The sequence below is a fragment of the Peromyscus maniculatus genome, chromosome 9 (genome assembly GCF_049852395.1).
Source record: "Peromyscus maniculatus bairdii isolate BWxNUB_F1_BW_parent chromosome 9, HU_Pman_BW_mat_3.1, whole genome shotgun sequence".
Classification (NCBI taxonomy): Eukaryota; Metazoa; Chordata; class Mammalia; order Rodentia; family Cricetidae; genus Peromyscus; species Peromyscus maniculatus.
Genome location: NC_134860.1, coordinates 38,829,533 through 38,846,859, shown reverse-complemented (window position 1 = coordinate 38,846,859; position 17,327 = coordinate 38,829,533). Strand labels below are relative to the sequence as shown.

Genomic DNA, 17,327 nt, shown 5'->3' with positions numbered 1-17,327 from the left:
GCCTGGAGACGTTCCCTGAGGCTGTGGGGGCTGAGGCTCACCCAGAAGAGTAGGAACATCAGGGAGGCAAGAGGACAGAACCTGGAGAAGCCTTCACATTCTGGCGTCAGTCAGAGGACGGAGGATAAATGGGAGCATCCAGAGAGGAGGGGGAAACCAATCAATTCACCCTCAAAACCAGGCCTGGGCTCTGCAGTTCACCAGGGAGGAACCCGGGGGGAACTTTCTGTCCTGTCTCCTTCTCACTAGACCTTCATTCGCTTTATTTGAAAATAAACTTTATTTTATTTACTATTACTGTGTGTAGGCATGGTGTGTTAGGGTGTGCATATGTGACAGAGCATGATTGTAGTCTAAGGTCAGAGGAGACCTTTGTGGAGTCCATTCTCGCTCTCCACCCTTATAAGGTGGAAACATGAACTCAGGTCGTTGGAGCTGGTGCCACAAAATCTTTTACTTGGTGAGCCATCTGGCTGGCCCCCAGAAGTGAATTTTGACTGTGGCCCGGAGAGGATGTGACACTTGGAACAACTTTAGCTTTGGGCAAGGGTATAAAAGGGATGGGACGAGGAAGAAGTTGCCGGTCCTCAGCTCTGCACCAGACCTCTTGAACCCAGAACGTTATCACCCACTGATCCCTACCTGCGCTCTCTCCTCTTTGGGCCTTGTCAGATCCTCAGGCTCCTTTCCCCTCCAGGCTGCTGAGTCAGAGCTGGCAAGCCATCCCCAGGCTTGTGGCCGTCCGTCGTGACAATAAAACCATCGTCTCACAAGCATCTTCATTATGATGAACTTTTATTATAGAGACAGACTGAATTTTCTTGTGCATAAAGAATTTTTATATTGGATCAAGGGACTCCACCTGCTGAAGGATGACACCCAGCCTGCCCTGCCTCTGCCTCCGCGGAGCCCTGACTTGCTGGTGACATCTCAGGGTCTCTGGAAACAGCTGAGACTGCCATCCCCAAGGCCAGGCAGGTCAGGCGGGGCTACGCTGGATGGAGGGGTCAGGGCTTCGGGCGCTCCCTAAGTCAGAGTTGCCCTGATTCCCGCCTCAGCCTGTTGTCCAGAACCTGGAGCTGCCGGAGAAAGCCTGAGTTGGGGCAGATATCTCTGTGGGTCTGCACCGTCTGGATGGCGTCTACCAGGGTCATGTTCTCGCAGATCATGAGGAAGGCCAGGACGACTGTGGCAGAACGGCTTACCCCCATGGCGCAGTGGACCAGCACGCGGCCTGTAGGAAGACCAAACCTGGCATTGGCCGCCTGCACCCACCTCACCTTCGGGAAGAAGGGACAGCTCTGGCCATCCCTTCTGTCCACCTGTCTCAACACCCTGGAAAACCGACACTGCCCTCATTGTCAGGTGGGGCCACAGAGGCTCAAGGTCAGTAGCAATTTAGTGTAGGGCTAAGATGGACAGCTGGGCCCCTTCAGGTCCAGAGGGGCTTCCTCGGATAGCCACTGCAGCTCTAGGAGAGGGTCCCCACACTTCTGGAGTCCCTTGGATTTACACCACAGGGAATAAATACCCTCTTCTCTCTCGGCCCTGTTCTCTCTCCTGCTCATGGAGCCTTTCAGCTGCCTGTGATTCCTCTCTGAGTCTTTGCTAGGTCTTGTGGTTTCTGCCTAGTGGGCTGGCTTCTTTCTAAAGGGTATGGTTATACTAGTGACGATAATGGAGTGTGTGTGTGTGTGTGTGTGTGTGTGTGTGTGTGTGTATCTCCCTAACGCTGCCAATAGCAAGCACACGTTACCACTCCTGCTTTTTCCATGTAGATTCCGGGGACCGAACACAGATCTTCATCTTGCACAGCAAACACTTTACCAACTGAACCATCTCTCCAGCCCCCACACTGAATCTCAGTTACATCTGAAATCGTTGGTTTCTGCGATCTACTCATCAAATGATACTAGCCATCTGCTCCCTAGAGTGGGAGGGTCCCTGGTGGGGTTGGTGCCATGGACTCCCTATCCATCGGGGCTACTGGAGAAATGCACAGCGCCTCCTCCCACCCTGACCCCAGCCTGCCCGGTCCCTTCCCCAGCAGCTCACTTCGGGGAGAATTGAGGGCTTCTCTGATGTATCGAGCAACAGGCAAAAAGTAGACACTGAGGTCAAAGAAGGGATTGTCGTCGGCCTCAATGCCATAGTACTCCAGAGGTGTTCCACGGTAAAACTTGGCACCTGTGTCCACCTGAAACTTGCCTGCAGCGACATTCACAACGTGGGTGATGCCCAGTTGGATCAGCCGGCTCTTGTCTCGGGCCGCGTATCTGAGGAAAACGCATGTGGGAAGTTAGGGCGTGGAGGTGGATCTCACAGGGTCAGAGCTTAACCGCCATCCCACTGTTCTCCTCCTAGGGTAGAGACTGAACGGTGAACTTCCCTGATGAGGGCAAGCCTCCAGAGCAGTGGTTCTCAACCTTCCTAACCCTGCGACCCTTTATACAGTTCATGTCCTGCTGACCCCCAACCATAACATCATTCCATTGCTACTTTGGAACTGTGATTTTGCTACTGTTATGAATCGTAATGTAAATATCTGATATGCAGATTATCTTATATATGACCCCTGTGACAGGGTCGTTCAACCCCTAAAGGGGTCGTGGCCCCAAGGGTGAGAACCATTGCTCTGGACCTTTTCATCTCAGGAAATTTCCTGGACGGACATTTAGCTGTGTGTGTTGAAAGCTTTAGAGATGTGTGTATACTTTGTGCAAACACTTTCTTCTAGGAACAGATCAAAAGGAAAAATTCAAAATGTGCCAACAGACATTATATAAGCTAAATTTAGTGATATTTAAAACTGAAACATTAGGAAAGAGGACTTTTTCTTTTCTTCTTCTTCTTCTTCTTTTTTTTTTTTTTTTTTTTTTGGTTTTTTTGAGACAGGATTTCTGTGTTTGTAGCTCTGACTGGCCTGGAACTCTTTTTGTAGACCAGGCTGGCCTCGAACCAACAGAGATCCTCTTGCCTCTGCCTCCCTCCCTAGTACTGGGATTAAAGGTGTGCGCCACCACTGCCTGGCTGAGAACTTATTTGACTTAATAGGTTATGAAGTATGGTACAGTAATCCTCTTTTATCTGTGGTTTTACTTTTCACAGTTTCATTTGCCCACGGTCAACTATGGCTTAAAACACTTTTAAAAATTCTATCAGTGAATAATTAATAGATGCTAAGTTTTGCACTGTCCTGCTTTGTTGTGCCCAAGGCTGTCACAGTTAGCAGTAGTTGTCAACTCTACAGATCTGTGTAGAGGAAACCTCATACAAGTGAGGAACTGCCACCATGACTGGCCTGTGGACATGTCTCTGGGGCGTTTTTAGTTGCTAATTGATGTAGGAGGACGCAGCCCACTGTGGGTGGTGCCATCCCTATTAGGTGGAACTGGGCTATATAAGAAAGGTAGTTAGTTAAGCAAGCCAGAGGAAGCAGGTCAGTAGGTAGTGTTCCTCCATGGTTTCTGCTTCCAGCTCCTGCGTTGGCGTCTACTGATGGTCAAATGTAACTGTGACCCAAATAAGCTCTTTCCTCCCCAAGCTGGTTTTGGTCAATGTTTCATTATAATAACAGGAAGTAAGAAGCTAGAACAAGGACTAGCGTTACCCTTTGGGCCAGGGTATCCACACTGCATATGCTATTTTAACCATTAATTGTCTAGTAGCTGTCTCAGTTTGAGTCTCAGATTGAGTGTCATGGTATCACAGGCCTGTGTTTAATTAGCCCTTACTTAATATAATAATTACTGTTTTGTTATTATTAGTGTTACTTTCTTAATCTAATTTACAAATTAAACTTTACAAAGGTATGGATTAGTAGGAAAAAAGACAGCATATATTATGAGCATTTGACACTGTCTTTAGACTTAGATATCCACTGGGGGATGGGGAACACACCCCTCCGGTGAAGCAAATTCCTGTGTGTCTAAATTATGAAATACCATGAGTCACTACAATGTGGAAAATGCAGGTAAACAAGGGAAGATATTTATGTTTTTTCAAGAACCTGTGAAAATACAGGATATAAAACAGAATGTTATAGGAATTTTTAAATATGTAGTAGGATTCATTTAAAAAGCTTTCTATGTAAAGCCTATCTCAAAACGGTATTACAAAATGATGGCATTTTTACCCAAAATAGAACTGTGAAAAAGCACATATGTGTTTTTAAAAGTCTGCAAGGATCTTTATCTCCGGGGAAAGAGGAATATTGTTAATTAAATATTAATCCATGCTTTAATTCTAAAGATTGATTTGTGTATGTATATGAGTGTTTTGTCTGCATGTACGTCTGCACATCAGAAGAGGGCATCGGATCCCATGGGACAACAGTTGTGAGCCACCATGTGGGTGCTGGGACTTGAACCCAGGACCTCTGGAAGAACAGCCAGTGCTCTCAACTGTTGAGCCATCTCTCCAGCCCAATTAATTCTAAATACAAAGGGAAATTCTAAATTCTTTCTATATAAGTCTATATTTTCTAAAATTTAAGAAAACTCTTAGGGGAAAATAACAGTTTCTCTCACTCTCTCCTTTTCACTCATAGAAACCTTGGGAAACTCATGTTTTTTCCAGGACACCTGTACTAAATGCTCCTAGGATCACTGCAGCAGTTAAAAGTGGATCAGAACAAATGAAGAATTTATGGCCTAGTCACACAGTGGAATATTATATAATAATAACTGCAGCTATACAGAATAACATTATGTCACACAATTTTAACCAAATGATGCTGTCCATAAAATACACACAATATGGGCTGTTTGCCCTACAAGTGTGAGGACCTGAGTTCAAATCCCTAGCACCCACATAAAAGTCAGATGTAAGCCAGGTGTGGTGGCACATGCCTTGAATCCCAGCACTTGGGAGGCAGAGGCCGGCGGATCTCTGTGAGTTCCAGGCCAGCCTGGTCTACCTAGACAATTCCAGGTTAGCCAGGGCTGTAGTGAGATCCTGTCTCAAAAACAAAAATGGTGGGGGGAGCATAGGGAGGTGAGTAAGATCAAATACATGAGAACTTGAAAAATCTCTGCCAAACCCATCAGTATATCAATAAATATACATCAATTAAAAAATAATGACAGAGCCAGGCGGTGGTGGCACACGCCTTTAATCCCAGCATTTGGGAGGCAGAGGCAGGTGGATCTTTGTGAGTTTGAGGCCAGCCTGGGCTACCAAGTGAGTTCCAAGAAAGGCACAAAGCTACACAGAGAAACCCTGTCTCGGGAAAAAAAAAAATAATAATGACAGCCAGGCAGTGGTGACACACACCTTGAATCCCAGCACTTGGGAGACAGAGGCAGGCAGATCTCTGTGATTTCGAGGCCAGCCTGGTCTATAGAGTAAGTTCCAGGACAGCCAGGACTGTTTCACAGAGAAACCCTGTCATGAAAAACCAAAACAAACAACAAACAAACAAACAAACAAACTAATGAGACAGGCCTGGTAGCATGTGTCTTAATCCTAGCACTCAAAAGGAAGAGGCAGGAGGATCTTTGTGAGTTTGAGGCCAGCCTAGTCTACCTAGTGAGTTCCAGAAGAGCCAGGGCTACACAGTGAGATTCCGGGTCAGTGATGATGATGATGATACTTATTTTAGGCAAGCTAGGCATATAGCTCAGTTTGTACAGTGCTTGCCTAGGGTTTGATCTCCAGCCTGAAACAGGTGTAATGATGTACACTTGTAATCCAAGTGCTTTAGAGATGGAGGCTGGAGGGTCAAAAACTCAAGGTATCCTCAGGTACATAGGAGTTCAAGCCAACCTGGGGTACTTGACACCTCGTCTTAAAAAAAAAATAAAAATAAAAATAAAAAATTGTCGCTTAAAGCGTGGTTATCCACCGAGAAGGGGAACTCGCAGAGGTAATTCTCTATTTCTGGACGATGAAACGGTTGGTGTGTGTTTTGTATCCTGTGTCCTGTTTCCATAATAAACATAAAAAGATAGGCAAGTACAGGCTAGGTGAGAGGCAGGGGGTGATAGCTGGAGGAAGCTCATTCTGCCACTGACATCCTTGTGCCACCCCCAGCTCCTCCGTGGGTCTTACTTACGCATCTCCCAAGAAGAGGTTGGGCCAGACCTCATTGATGTGGGTCATTGTGGCGGTCCGGCGGACCCACAGCAATCGCTGCAGTGAGGCTAGCGTGGGTGGCTGGTAGGGGGGCACCTGGACCGCCCCATGTATCTTTGGCCTCCGGAGGTCCTGCTTCTGCATCGAGTCCATCCTGGAACAGAGTGAATACCACAGCAGCTGAAGCAGGCTCCCCGAGGACGGGTCCAGTGGACAGGGAGGCCTGCGATGCAGTACCAGGAACCCCTGGGGTGCTGTGGGGCCAGCCTCAGCTATGCTGAATGAGGCTAGAACCTAGAACCTTTTCCCTGGGAACAAGGAGAACTAGAATCCCTTGTCAATGCCATGGCGCTAAGCAGACCTTTCCTGAGGCTGTGGATGTTAGAAGCTTTGGCCTTGGGGACCTTGGGGATCTCTGGAGGACAAACCAGTACAGACCCTACCCCTTAAGTCACTGGAAACCCCAGTTGGCTGAAGCTTTCAAAAAGTACCCAGGATGTCCGTTCAAGCCCAGGCAGCTCATCTCCAGCCCCCACCCGCATTGTTTCTAGGTCTGGTCCCTCAAACCCTCACTTTGAGGTGCTTGAGGTCAGAGCACTGTCCAGGGTCAGAGCCCAGCTACAAACTGGCACTGATCGGCCTTTTCACACCAGGTGAGCTGGGGCCTCTCATATGCCGGATGTATATATGTATCCCCTTGTGGTATGTCCCTTGTTCTCCACGGAGGGACCCCGAAGCTCAGGGTGTCAGTTCAGCGACGTCTAAAGACAAATGGCTGGGGTCGATGTCTGTTTCTGAGAGACTTCCGTTCCTTCCCCACACCTTCCAGTTGCCAGGGGGTAGTCACCAGCCTGTCAGGGATGAGCCACACATCTGCTTATAGGCCCCAGGCTTTTCCTCCTTACCCCCGTGACTGAGGCCAGTGCAGCTGTGCAGGCCTCACCCGGATGGGGTGGGCTGTGTCTGGAGTCAGCTGGCTCAGGCCATCCTCCGGGACCCTGCAGAGCTGGGGTGTCAGAGGCACCAGAACCCTGGCCTGGTGCCGTAGTGGGAAGGGGGACCTATCTTGGCCAACTGCCCCTGGTCCCTTCAAGGAGTAACTAGAGAAGGTACAGACTGGGTAGAGCATCTTTTCCCTCTGGCAGGCCGTACCAAGACTAGAAAAAGAAACAGGCACCCAGGAGGCCACTGGCTTGGCCAAGCTCACCCAGCGGGTGGATGGTGAGCCAGGAGGAACTGAGGACCGGGCTTTATCCTTCATCCCCCACTGCGACCTCTCAGGGCAGGCTGAGCGGCCTGCCACCTACCTAGGGCATGGTCTGGGGTCAGGAATGGGGGACTGGGTGCAGGGGCAGGACTCTGTGTGTGAGTGGAACGGTGCTGAGGCAGATTCCGCCCAGAACACAAATGCTGTGAAGCGCCTAGAATTCCAGGTCCACGCATTTGAGCCGGTGGGGGTGGGGGTGGGGATGAGAGCTGGCCTAGGCTGCTTGGACTGAAGCAGCGCCCCCCACCCCCCAGTGTCTCTGGTATTGAACACACTTGTCCTTCTAACCCTCCTGAAGATGGGGGACCAGCTGAAGAGGTACCTAGACAACAGACTTCCCTTAAAACTTGGCCAGGGTACATTCTGTGGCCTAAGCGAGTTTTCATTCCTGTCTCGACCTGAGTTCCTCTTAGTAAAGATGGCTGGGTTGCCTGACCTCTGTAGCTTCTCTGCTATTCTGCAGGCTGCAAACGACAGGACTGACTGCAGGACGTTGAGTTGGAGGGGACCCCTGAGTCCAGAGGAGTCCAACAGCCACTCTGGCCTGGAGCCTCCTGATAGAATGCTCCAGCTCTGAGTGGAACCAGACAGGGATTTGGGGAAACCCTAGGCCCCTCACAGGCCTGCTAAATTTGGTGTGGGGTAAGGCTGCCCTCTGGTGGCCAGTGGCTGCCAGGCCGCACAACTGTGCCGCAGAACTGTGTCAAGGATTTAGGGGCAGTTTTTAGCCTTCCAGGTCTCACCTAGATCTGTAGGAAAGGTTTTTTTGTGGAGTTAGGTCCTCCTGATCAGGTCCTACTTAGGGCCTTGCTTCTGGTGCTCAGGATATATGTAGCGCAGTTACCTGCTCAGGTCCACTGAGGGTTCCTCCCACCTATTGGTCAAAGCCAGGCCACTCACTCAGTCATCCATTCTGTAAGCCTTAGGCACTGCCCCCCTCCCCCGACCAAAGGTGGCCCAGGGACACAGTTCCTTCGATTCCTGCTGCCCCTTGGTCTATGGAGGGCCCTGCTTGACACTGACTTGGACTTTTCCTCAGCCATGTCAGAATGAGACATGGCTGAACGTCCTGTAGGAACAAGCCTGCTCCCTTCACACTCATGATACCCCTCAGGGAGCTCCCCGGGATACCTGGCCTCTACTTCCCTGTGGTACAGACAAGCGGCTGCCTCTGTGGCAGCTGTTTACAGGGGTACACACTTGCTCTCTGTTGCCGGTCTCCCACTTTCTCCCAGGAACCACAGCCTTCTAGAATACTACCCCACAGGCCCGCAGCCTCAGGCCTTGCCCAGGCTTCAGGGGGACAGGACAGCTGTTTACTGCCTACCTCTTTAGCTGTGACCCCAGGACACATTCCTCCTGGTCTCCTGGCTGCCCCCTCTTTGCCTCCCCTCTTCCCTAGGGAAGCATGGGCCAGGTGGGGGTGGAGTTCTCAGAGTAGAGCACCGAGGAGACTGGGAAAGGGACCTGGGGACCATGGCAGGCGGGTGCCAAGGGTGAGCCTGTGGTGGTCTCTGCCCGGGGTGCATCCTTGCACACCTGGAGGGAGGTGAGCCTGAGTGAGAGTCTCTGAGCCTGGATCTTCACTAGGAGCTGCTGGGTGACTCCCATGACGTCATAAATGATAGGTGCCTCCTAGAGTCCCCTGCATCATGGCAGATGCCCCGTAAGTGGGGCGTCCCATTATTTATATCGCTGCAATCACTCTCATCCTTTCAGGATTCAGCAGTGCCCTGGAGAGGCTGGAGTCTGTGGAGGTTTCACCTGGATCTCTGTTTCTTGCTTATAGTCACAGTTCAAGGAAGCACATGACAGACAGAGCCCAGTACTCACCTCTTCCCACTGAGTCCACATAGTGCTCTCCTGAGGCAGGCAGAATCAACATCCCCACTTTTCTGATGACAAAACTGAGGCCCGGGGTGATAAAGCAGGAGGCCCAGGGTCATAGAGTGGTGAGAGGCAGAGTTCTGTGCCTCTCCCTCTGACCTGTTTGGACTCCCCCAACCCAATCCTCACAGTTGCCCAACACCCACAACATAGGCAGAGGTGCTCCGGGCACCACTACCCAGCGTTCCCAGGGGCCCTGAATCAGGGCCATTCACCCACCTGTAGGGAGATCCTGCCCAGGCCGTAGTCTTCTCCGACAGACAGTGTGTACTGCCGACTTCCAGCCGCCTGTCTCTGCACACTTGATGCTGTTTCTATTTTTTGATTTGAGTTTAATTATAAAGCATGCTGTCCTCTCCCTCTGGCTCCCCTTACCACTTGTCCATTGGTCCCAAGGCATGGCTAGCACCAGGCTCAGCCAGGGACTTTCTCCTAGGCCCAGGCCTCAGTCTTAGTGTTAGGCATATAGGAAGCTCACGGGGATTTGCCTGTGGTGTGTGGCGCGAGTGTTTGTGGGTAGCTGGGCAGGGAGAAGGAAAAATCAAGCAAACCATAGAAAAAATTCCCTTTAGAGCCAGGCGGTGGTGGCACATGCCTTTAATCCCAGCACTCAGGAGGCAGAGGCAGTGGCAGGCAGATCTCTGTGAGTTCAAGGACAGCCTGGTCTACATAGTGAGTTCCAGGCCAGCCAGGACTACAGAGTGAGACCCTGTCTAAAACAAAACAAAACAAAGCAAAATGCACACAAAACAAAACAAAAAAAAAAAACCCAAAAACCCACCTCCCTTTGGGGCTGGGCTTGAAGCCCTGCGTTCCATGCCAGCATTGTCCAAAACAGACAGACAGACAGACAACACCCCCAAACTCCCTTGGCTTTCAAAGTTACTCAGAACAAGGGCAGAAGGTAAGAGCTGAAAGGATCTATGCTGGAGGACAGAGATGAGAGTGACCCGAGGCACATGCACACTGGTGGCATGCCACCCATCAGCGCACAGGCCTAGGAGCCTCTATTTGGGGGTGACTAGCTCAGGATTAAGATCTGGCAGATACACTCACTCGAGGTAGCGCAGACAGACAAAGGTGTAAGGGGACTACAGAGCAAGTTTGTGCAGTCAGAGGCTTTAACTAGGAGCAGCTCCCGCCTCCACTGCCTTCTCCCTCCCTCCCTCAGAGACAGGGATGCCCAGGGGTATGCCTAGTGAGGGCCCACTGGATTTGAGATGAAAATCTCTCCTTTTAATCCAAATGCTCTAGCCATACACCCATACCATAAGACCTACCAGATATTCTCTCTCTCTCTCTCTCTCTCTCTCTCTCTCTCTCTCTCTCTCTCTCTCTCTCTCTCTCCTCCCTCCCTCCCTCCCTCAGCCTTACATCCACTGAACTCCCAGGAGCTAAGACTCAACCACTGCTGTGGTCCTTGAGACTCACGGAGAGCTGGGGAGAACATTGAGGATCACCTTCCCTGGCCCCATCAGGGAACTGGGGGAACCCTGTCATGGAACCTCAGAGCCTGGCTGACAGACAGCCCACTCACACCTGTGGAGACTGGAGATGGCGGCAGCGGCGGCTGGGAGGGTGTGTGGAACACTGGAGGGGGCTGATGAAGCAGTGAGTTCCTGAGTGAGCCCCACGCCGGGCCTTTTCCATCTTCCGGGTATCCACTTGGGCTAAGGTCGCCATCAGGGCCAGGGCCAGAGTAGCAAGCTGGAAGAGCCTGGTGGCCGAGAGTAAGGACTGGCTCTGGAGGAGAGAGAACCTTCACGTTACAGGTAAACAAAGGCCCAGGCTGGCTGGGACATGTCTTCACCCCTGAGTTCTGTGTGCAAGACCAGTTGGAGGGTAGGTACCAGGAGAGAGGATGAGGGCAGGCTAATGGAGAGAGATGGCCTCTCTGCACGGCCCTCTCCCCTCAGGACTTCAGCCCTGGGGTTGCTGGGTACCCTTGCACAGCCGGCGTACTGCAAATCTCTGGAGGCTCTCACGGCACAGACACTTTTGTAGATGTCATGTCCACACATTGGGCAATGGTGCAGCCCTGCTCAGCCAACTTCCCCCAGACCAGCTGTCTGATGGGCAAGATGTTGAGGTCAGCGGCCAGGGTGTCTGAGACTCCAGGCTAAGGAAGTGAAGCAACTGGGCATGATGCAAAATTTGCGGCTCTGCCATGTTTCTCCTTCCTGGCTAGAGGGGCAAGAGTAGGCAGTGAACTTGCCGTCTACACAGGGAACACATGTCTTAGTTACTAACACCAGTGCATTTCAGAGGAAGTGTGTGATGGCCCAGGCTGGCTCTGCTGGGAATTTGCTAAGTCCTACAGGCTCTTAGGAGAGGCTGGGCAGCACCCAAAAGCAGGTAGGAAGGCCTTACCTACTGCACATAAGGCATCTAAGCCTAGACTTTCCTTCTTCATCTTTCTCTCTCTCTCTCTCTCTCTCTCTCTCTCTCTCTCTCTCTCTCTCTCTCTCTCTCCACTTTGTTTGAATATTTGAGTATCACAGTGTGTGTGGAAGTCAGAGGATACATTCATTCAATCATTGATTCCTTGCCATCTACCTTATTTGAAATAGGGTGTCTTGGGTTTTTTGTTTGTTTGTTTGTTTGTTTGTTTGTTTCATATGCCAGGCCCAGTAACTCCCGGGGATTCTTGTCTCTGTCTCCTATCTCACCACACACGACTAGGTTCAGCCTCAGGTAGGTTCTGGAGACTCCAACTCAGGTCCTCGCGCATGTGTGGCAAGTGCTTTTGCCCCCTGAGCCAGCCATCTCCCACCTTTCTCTGTTCTCTGGAGAGCTAAAGAATCCAGATGGGAGGATGGCCCGCCAGGCCCTGGATAGGCAAGGGGAACCCAGCAGCTCGAGAAAGAGAGTGTGTGAGTCCTCACTGCCAGCCACAGGCAGCCCTGCCAACCAGCTTCACCTCAGGCTCCCTCTCCAGGCTCTCAGGTGATTTCTCACTGCCAGCTGCACTCAGCACTCAGGTTGCGCCCTGCCCTTCCTTACCTGGCTCCTTAGCTCTGGCCTGCCCCCCGCAGTTGCTGGTCCAGCTGGCAGAGCTGGCGGAGGAAGCCGCGATTGGGGAAGATCCATCGGCGCTCCTTCACCACGAGGACCGCCTGCTTCAGGGACAGCTGCTGGTGCAGCATGAGGTAGGCCAGGACCAGTGTGGCAGAGCGGCTCACGCCTACCACGCAGTGCACTAGCACCTTAGCTGAAGAAGACGTGCAGGGGATGGACGCCTTCTCCACAGCCAGCCCACCCAAGGGGTAGGGCCCAAACCCAAATCCCATTCCCCGACCTGTGCTGGGTGTGTTATGGGGACCCTGTGTAAGTCCCTCAGCCTTGATGGGCCTCGGTTTCCTGATCTTTCAAATGAGTAGACTGACATCTGTCTAGAACTACAGTCCAAACCCTCAACATGACTTACAAAGCCTTTGAGGCCAGGTGGTGGTGGTGGTGGTGGTGGTGGCGCACACCTTTAATCCCTGCACTTAGAAGGCAGAGGCAGGCCGATCTCTGAGTTCGAAGCCAGCCTGCTCTATAGAGCTAGTTCCAGGACTGTCTTGGGGAAATAAAACAAAACAAAACAGAACAAAAGCCCCTGAGAACCAGCCATCCTGACCATGCACCTCACCTCAATCAGAACCCATTTCAAAACTCAGCTCTACGAACACAGGCAGACTTTGAGTTCTGCTTGGAGCTGTCATGGCCTCTGACCTTTCCTCTGACCTTGGTCTGACTAGCCTTTACTCATCCATCAAGTCACATCTCAGACGTGGCTTCCTCCATCAGCTTTCCTCACCACTCAAGGTATCCCTTGAATCACCAGGTACTTTGTCCTTTCTGCGTGTGACCTAGAGAAACTACCGTAGTCAGGAAATCACCACAGTCCTCTGGATTGGATGTTTGTATCACTCTCTTATCAGCAACGCTCAGAGGACATCCCTGTTTGATTAGCAGGTTCTCCAAGAGCAGGAGCCTTGGCTGACTTAAGTCTGGCTTCCCAGAGTTTCGTTCTTTCCCTGACACAGGCTAAATGATGACTAGGTGGTGGTGGATGAGCAGATGAGGAAAAAAAGGTCGTCAAAGTGCTCTGGCTATTACAAAGCACCATGAACCTTACCAGGTCCCTCATCACACACAAAAAAATGAGGAAATGGAAACCCAGAGCCTGACTTGCCCTGGGTCACCGAGCAAAGGGGCATGGTTGTTTCCCAAGATGAACACATAGTAAGGGCTCCAGTCTCTCAAGGCCTGTGGTCCCCTGGGTGTTTTGTTTTGTTCATCTGGGGGTACCTTGGGGCAGAATTCTGGGTACCATGTAGCACTCTCCCAGGGCTGCCTGTTGTGGAGTAAGAACTGTGGAGAAAGCGCCTGCCAGGAATGCCGAGTCAGGCGGCAGGTCGTCCCCAGCTGTGCCGGGCCACTTCATTTCTGGCTGCCACATCTGTCACCCTGACTGCTACAGTCCTTTGCTGTTCTCCGTGGCCTGCTTGTGTTTTGTGTGCAAACCCAAGGAAAGGGATGGTCCTATGAGGGTGCTGTCAGACCCACATCTAGAACCAGATCCATAAAAGGACATTCTTCCTTGATACAAAACAAAAAGTCTCCAGAACTCTGCTAAACAAACAAACAAACAAACAAAAAACCAGAAATGTGGCTGCTCCTAATTCATTACAGCTTTGCTATTTGGCCTCACTTTCTCCATCTGTGTTTGTTTATTTTTGTTTTTTCCAGACAGGGTTTCTCTGTGTTGCCCTGGCTGTCCTTGAACTCTCAGAGATCCACCTGCCTCCCAAGCGCTGGGCTTAAAGGTGTGCACCACCACCGCCTGGCTAACTTTCTCCATCTGTCAAGCAATGCCATTAGATAAGATGCTAAGGCCTAGAGCAGAATATTGTTAAAACAACAAAGGGTTGGGGATTTAGCTCAGTGGTAGAGCGCTTGCCTAGCAAGTGTAAGGCCCTGGGTTCGGTCCTCAGCTCCGGGGGAAGGAGGGGAGGGGGGAACAAGACAAAAAACTAGGGATGGGAGGATGCTGAGGATCGAGGGGGAATTGGATCTCCTCCCCACAAGTGAGCAGAATGGAAAATGGACTGGGCCCCAAGTCCTACCCCCAGGTGTGTTGAGGGCACAGTGGATGAAGTCAGCTGCTGAGGAGAAGTAGGTGCTGATGTTGAAATCAGGGAGGTCGTGGGCTGGTACCCCCAGGTAGCTCACACCGCTGCCGTAGTAGTCAGGGCCTCCCTGACAGTAGAGTCCCCCGTGGGCGGCATTCAGCACATGGGTAATTCCCAGCTTCCACAGCTCAAAGCGGTTATTTGCCGTGGCCCTGGGAAGGGCAGAAAGGGGGCTGGATGCGGGCTGAGCCTCTGGGTCAGGAAGGAAGCTTTGTTTGATGCCTGATTTGGGGAGGGTAAAGCTATAAGGGTAGAAAGGGAGCTAGAACTCATCTATAGTGAGCTGGGTCTGCAGCTTTTTGTCTCAGCCCCAGGGCTTTCTCTTGGTAGAGATGGTGGTGTGAGGGGGTATGTTTAAATCCCTTTTGCTGTCTCAGGCAGCCTGCCCCCACCACAGGCAGGAAGCGATTGCTTCAGCCCTGACGACTAGCTGCTCCTCCCTTATTGCCACCTGTCTTCTTACTCATTCATATTCATCATCTAGAGTCACTTGGTCACCACGTCATACCTGCTACTAATCTACAAGTATTTAGAAGTGACACCTTTCTTGATTCATCCTAGGCCAGGCTTCTCCACCCACTCAGTGTCCACAGGAGGCAAGCTGGGCCCAGAGCCTATGCTCTGTGTCTACACCATTTCATATTTCAAACGTTATTGCTTCCCAGACTGGCCAGTTGTCTAAGATGTGCCTGAAGACCCCAGGGATCTTCCCGTCAGGAACTCCCTCAGACTTTCCCAAGAAACAAAACCAAAACACTCAAGCTCCCCCTGCTGTTAGAATCTGGTCATCGAATCGCTCCTGGCGTTTAGGAGTCCGGAGAAAACTCCTGGCCTTGGGGCTGGCTAGCAGCAACTAGTTCTCCTTGTTCCCTCTCTGCCACCTCCTCTGGGAAAGAGTTCAAGGATTGTTTCTCCTTGACATACTCCTAGGACCCTGTCAGCAGCCACTCACGCATCTCCTATGAAAAGGTTGGGCCAGACTTCGTCTACGCGGCTACAAGAGGCTCTCCCGGCCCTCAGGAGCTCTTCCAGCTGCAGGACACTGGGGCAAGGTGTGGCTTCTGCTTCTTCCCCCAGTTTTGGGGTGGAGGCCTCAGCCATGGGCCAGCCTGCCGACCCCTCTGCCTCTGCCGTCGTCAGCTCACTCTTCTCTGCCCCCCTGTGTTCCTCCTTCCCAAAGACTGGCAGCGACAGGTGGGATGAAGTGATTCAGCAAGTCCCAGGGGCCTCCAACGAGGGCAAGGCGTCCGATTTCTCTGGGGCCAGCTCCCATCCCTAAAGTCTCCGAGAACCCGGAATTAGACCCTGTAAGTCACTCTCCGCCTCCATCGGTGTCTTCTGTAAAGTTAAGGAGACACCTGCCCTGGAGAATTGTTTCAAGGGTTAAACAAAACAAAAGGTCCACTGTGTCTAACATGCAGTTGGGGCTTCGACATAGTTTAACTCATCGGTTTAGAGCCCTTGCATAGACTGTTAGGTTCTGAAGGCAGAGCTAAGTGCCGGGTGATGACTCTTAGTCTAAGTGTGCTACAAAATGCATGGCAGCCCGACGTGTGTTGATTGGAGCCCTTGGACTGTGTGGAACACTCGTAAAACTGTCTGAGTTGTACGGCCAGAGGAACTTAGAGAGACGTGGAGGAAAGTGTCTGAAGTGTGCCCAGAAAGTTCATGGAGGATCTGAATGATGGATGGTGCTGTAATGAAGATAGCTGATTATTTGTTTGTTTGTTTGTTTTGAGACAGGCTTTCTCTGTGCAATAGCCCTGGCTGTCCTGGAACTTGTTCTGTAGATCAGGCTGGCCTCTAACTCACAGAGCTCCACCTGCCTCTGCCTCCTGAATACTGTACCATCGCATCCGGCAAAAGATTATTTTTACAACTTAAAATATTTTATTGGTATTGGAGTTCAGTGCTTCCTGTGGCCAGAAGAGAGTGTGGAGTCCCCTGGAATTAGAGTTCGAGGTGGTTGTGAGGTGTCATGTGGGTACAGGGGATTGAACCTGGGTCTCCTGCAAGAGCAGCAAGTGCTCTAATCACTGAACTACATCTCTACCCCCATCAGAAACATTTTGAGGATGGAAGAGTCCTTTGCCTACAAGGGCTGTGGGGAGATGAGATGTCTTGCCCTGTCTCGTGTGGCTTCATGGAGACCCTGAAGGGTATGAGGGCACTGAGCAGATTCCTGGCTACCCCTGCTATTAAGAGTCTAGCTTGGGGTTGGGGATTTAGCTCAGAGGTAGAGCGCTTGCCTAGCAATCGCAAGGCCCTGGGTTTGGTTCTCAGCTCTGGGCAAAACAAAACAAAACTGAAAAAAAAAAAGAGTCTAGCTTGAAGGGAAAGGCCTCACCAAGACACCCATGTTTGCCGTTCTATCCACCTCAGAGCCTGTCCCTAACCCCTTCACAACCACCAAAACTGGTCCTGCATTGTTCAGGAAAGTAGAGCCAAAGAGGACCTAGAATTCAGGCTGCAGATGGCTTTGGTCATGGTTTCTGCCAGTCCTAGTCTTGGGGGAGAAGCAGGTGTTCTGTTAGGGCCGGGTATAGTCGTGGCAGCGAAGAACACAGGTTCCGATGACAGTCTGGCGGTGGAATACCAGCTTGAATACATATTCACTGTGCTCTGTCAGGCTACATTGTTTCTTGGCCCTTCTGTGTGTGTGAGATCTACTTTTCAGAGTTGAAACAACGATTGGCATTATAGTCTCTAGCACAGACACAGTCAGAATAAAGAAGCAATAAATGGGGTTACTTGGGGATTGGCTGAAGAGGAGCTAGCTAGGCCCTCCAAAGGTCTCAGAATAGCCTCTTCCTAGACCCCTACCTCAGTCGGCAACCCCATAGGAACTGTTCCATCCTTGGCTGCCTATGCTTGGACCTGACGCATGCGCTCTCACTCCCTCCTGGGTTTCCCCCCCC

General features: G+C 51.2%; 3 protein-coding genes across 14 annotated transcripts in view; 1 reads left to right on the top strand and 2 right to left on the bottom strand.

Annotated features, from left to right (window-relative positions):
• Positions 1 to 778: 778 nt before the first annotated feature.
• Positions 779 to 10,912, bottom strand: Dusp13b (dual specificity phosphatase 13B). 7 transcript variants are annotated; one of them, XM_006984761.4, is made up of 5 exons: positions 10,769 to 10,912; positions 9,449 to 9,543; positions 6,056 to 6,229; positions 2,056 to 2,276; positions 779 to 1,234 (listed from the first exon to the last, which is right to left on the bottom strand). In XM_006984761.4, the coding sequence occupies exons 1-5, from the start codon at positions 10,910 to 10,912 to the stop codon at positions 1,032 to 1,034; spliced, it is 837 nt and encodes a 278-aa protein (XP_006984823.2). In that variant the 3' UTR covers positions 779 to 1,031. The 7 variants fall into 7 exon arrangements, with proteins under 7 accessions (XP_006984823.2, XP_042140577.1, XP_042140575.1 ...); XM_042284643.2 differs by lacking the exons at positions 9,449 to 9,543; positions 10,769 to 10,912 and adding an exon at positions 8,670 to 8,846; XM_042284641.2 differs by lacking the exons at positions 9,449 to 9,543; positions 10,769 to 10,912 and adding an exon at positions 7,383 to 7,479.
• Samd8 (sterile alpha motif domain containing 8) overlaps positions 6,449 to 17,327 on the top strand; it is a 61,325-nt gene continuing 50,446 nt past the window's right edge. Inside the window, exons 1-4 of one of the 6 annotated variants that reach the window (XM_076544657.1) lie at positions 7,534 to 7,660; positions 12,265 to 12,378; positions 15,340 to 15,461; positions 15,590 to 15,716. The gene's annotated coding sequence lies outside the window, so the exon portion shown is untranslated. Of the gene's footprint in view, positions 6,729 to 7,533; positions 7,661 to 10,899; positions 11,002 to 11,916; positions 12,176 to 12,264; positions 12,379 to 15,339; positions 15,462 to 15,589; positions 15,717 to 17,327 lie in introns of those variants that run through there. The other 5 variants (XM_076544658.1, XM_076544659.1, XM_076544660.1 and 2 more) reach the window with 5 other exon arrangements.
• Dusp13a (dual specificity phosphatase 13A) lies at positions 10,837 to 17,315 on the bottom strand. The gene is made up of 5 exons (XM_042284644.2): positions 17,233 to 17,315; positions 15,362 to 15,747; positions 14,344 to 14,561; positions 12,233 to 12,440; positions 10,837 to 10,972 (listed from the first exon to the last, which is right to left on the bottom strand). Exons 2-4 carry the CDS (start codon positions 15,508 to 15,510, stop codon positions 12,241 to 12,243), a joined length of 567 nt encoding a protein of 188 aa, XP_042140578.1. The 5' UTR covers positions 15,511 to 15,747; positions 17,233 to 17,315; the 3' UTR covers positions 10,837 to 10,972; positions 12,233 to 12,240.

What these genes read in the sequence shown, in the direction of transcription:
- Dusp13b (XM_042284639.2), bottom strand. Translation starts at nt 7,336, where the DNA reads ATGAAGGATAAAGCCCGGTCCTCAGTTCCTCCTGGCTCACCATCCACC. An exon ending in AACCTCTTCTTGGGAGATGC is followed by an intron (nt 2,277 to 6,055) that starts GTAAGTAAGACC and finishes CGTTTTCCTCAG; the next exon opens with ATACGCGGCCCGAGACAAGA. An exon ending in AGCCCTCAATTCTCCCCGAA is followed by an intron (nt 1,235 to 2,055) that starts GTGAGCTGCTGG and finishes GTCTTCCTACAG; the next exon opens with GCCGCGTGCTGGTCCACTGC.
- Dusp13a (XM_042284644.2), bottom strand. Translation starts at nt 15,510, where the DNA reads ATGGCTGAGGCCTCCACCCCAAAACTGGGGGAAGAAGCAGAAGCCACA. An exon ending in AACCTTTTCATAGGAGATGC is followed by an intron (nt 14,562 to 15,361) that starts GTGAGTGGCTGC and finishes TGCCCTTCCCAG; the next exon opens with GGCCACGGCAAATAACCGCT. An exon ending in TGCCCTCAACACACCTGGGG is followed by an intron (nt 12,441 to 14,343) that starts GTAGGACTTGGG and finishes CGTCTTCTTCAG; the next exon opens with CTAAGGTGCTAGTGCACTGC.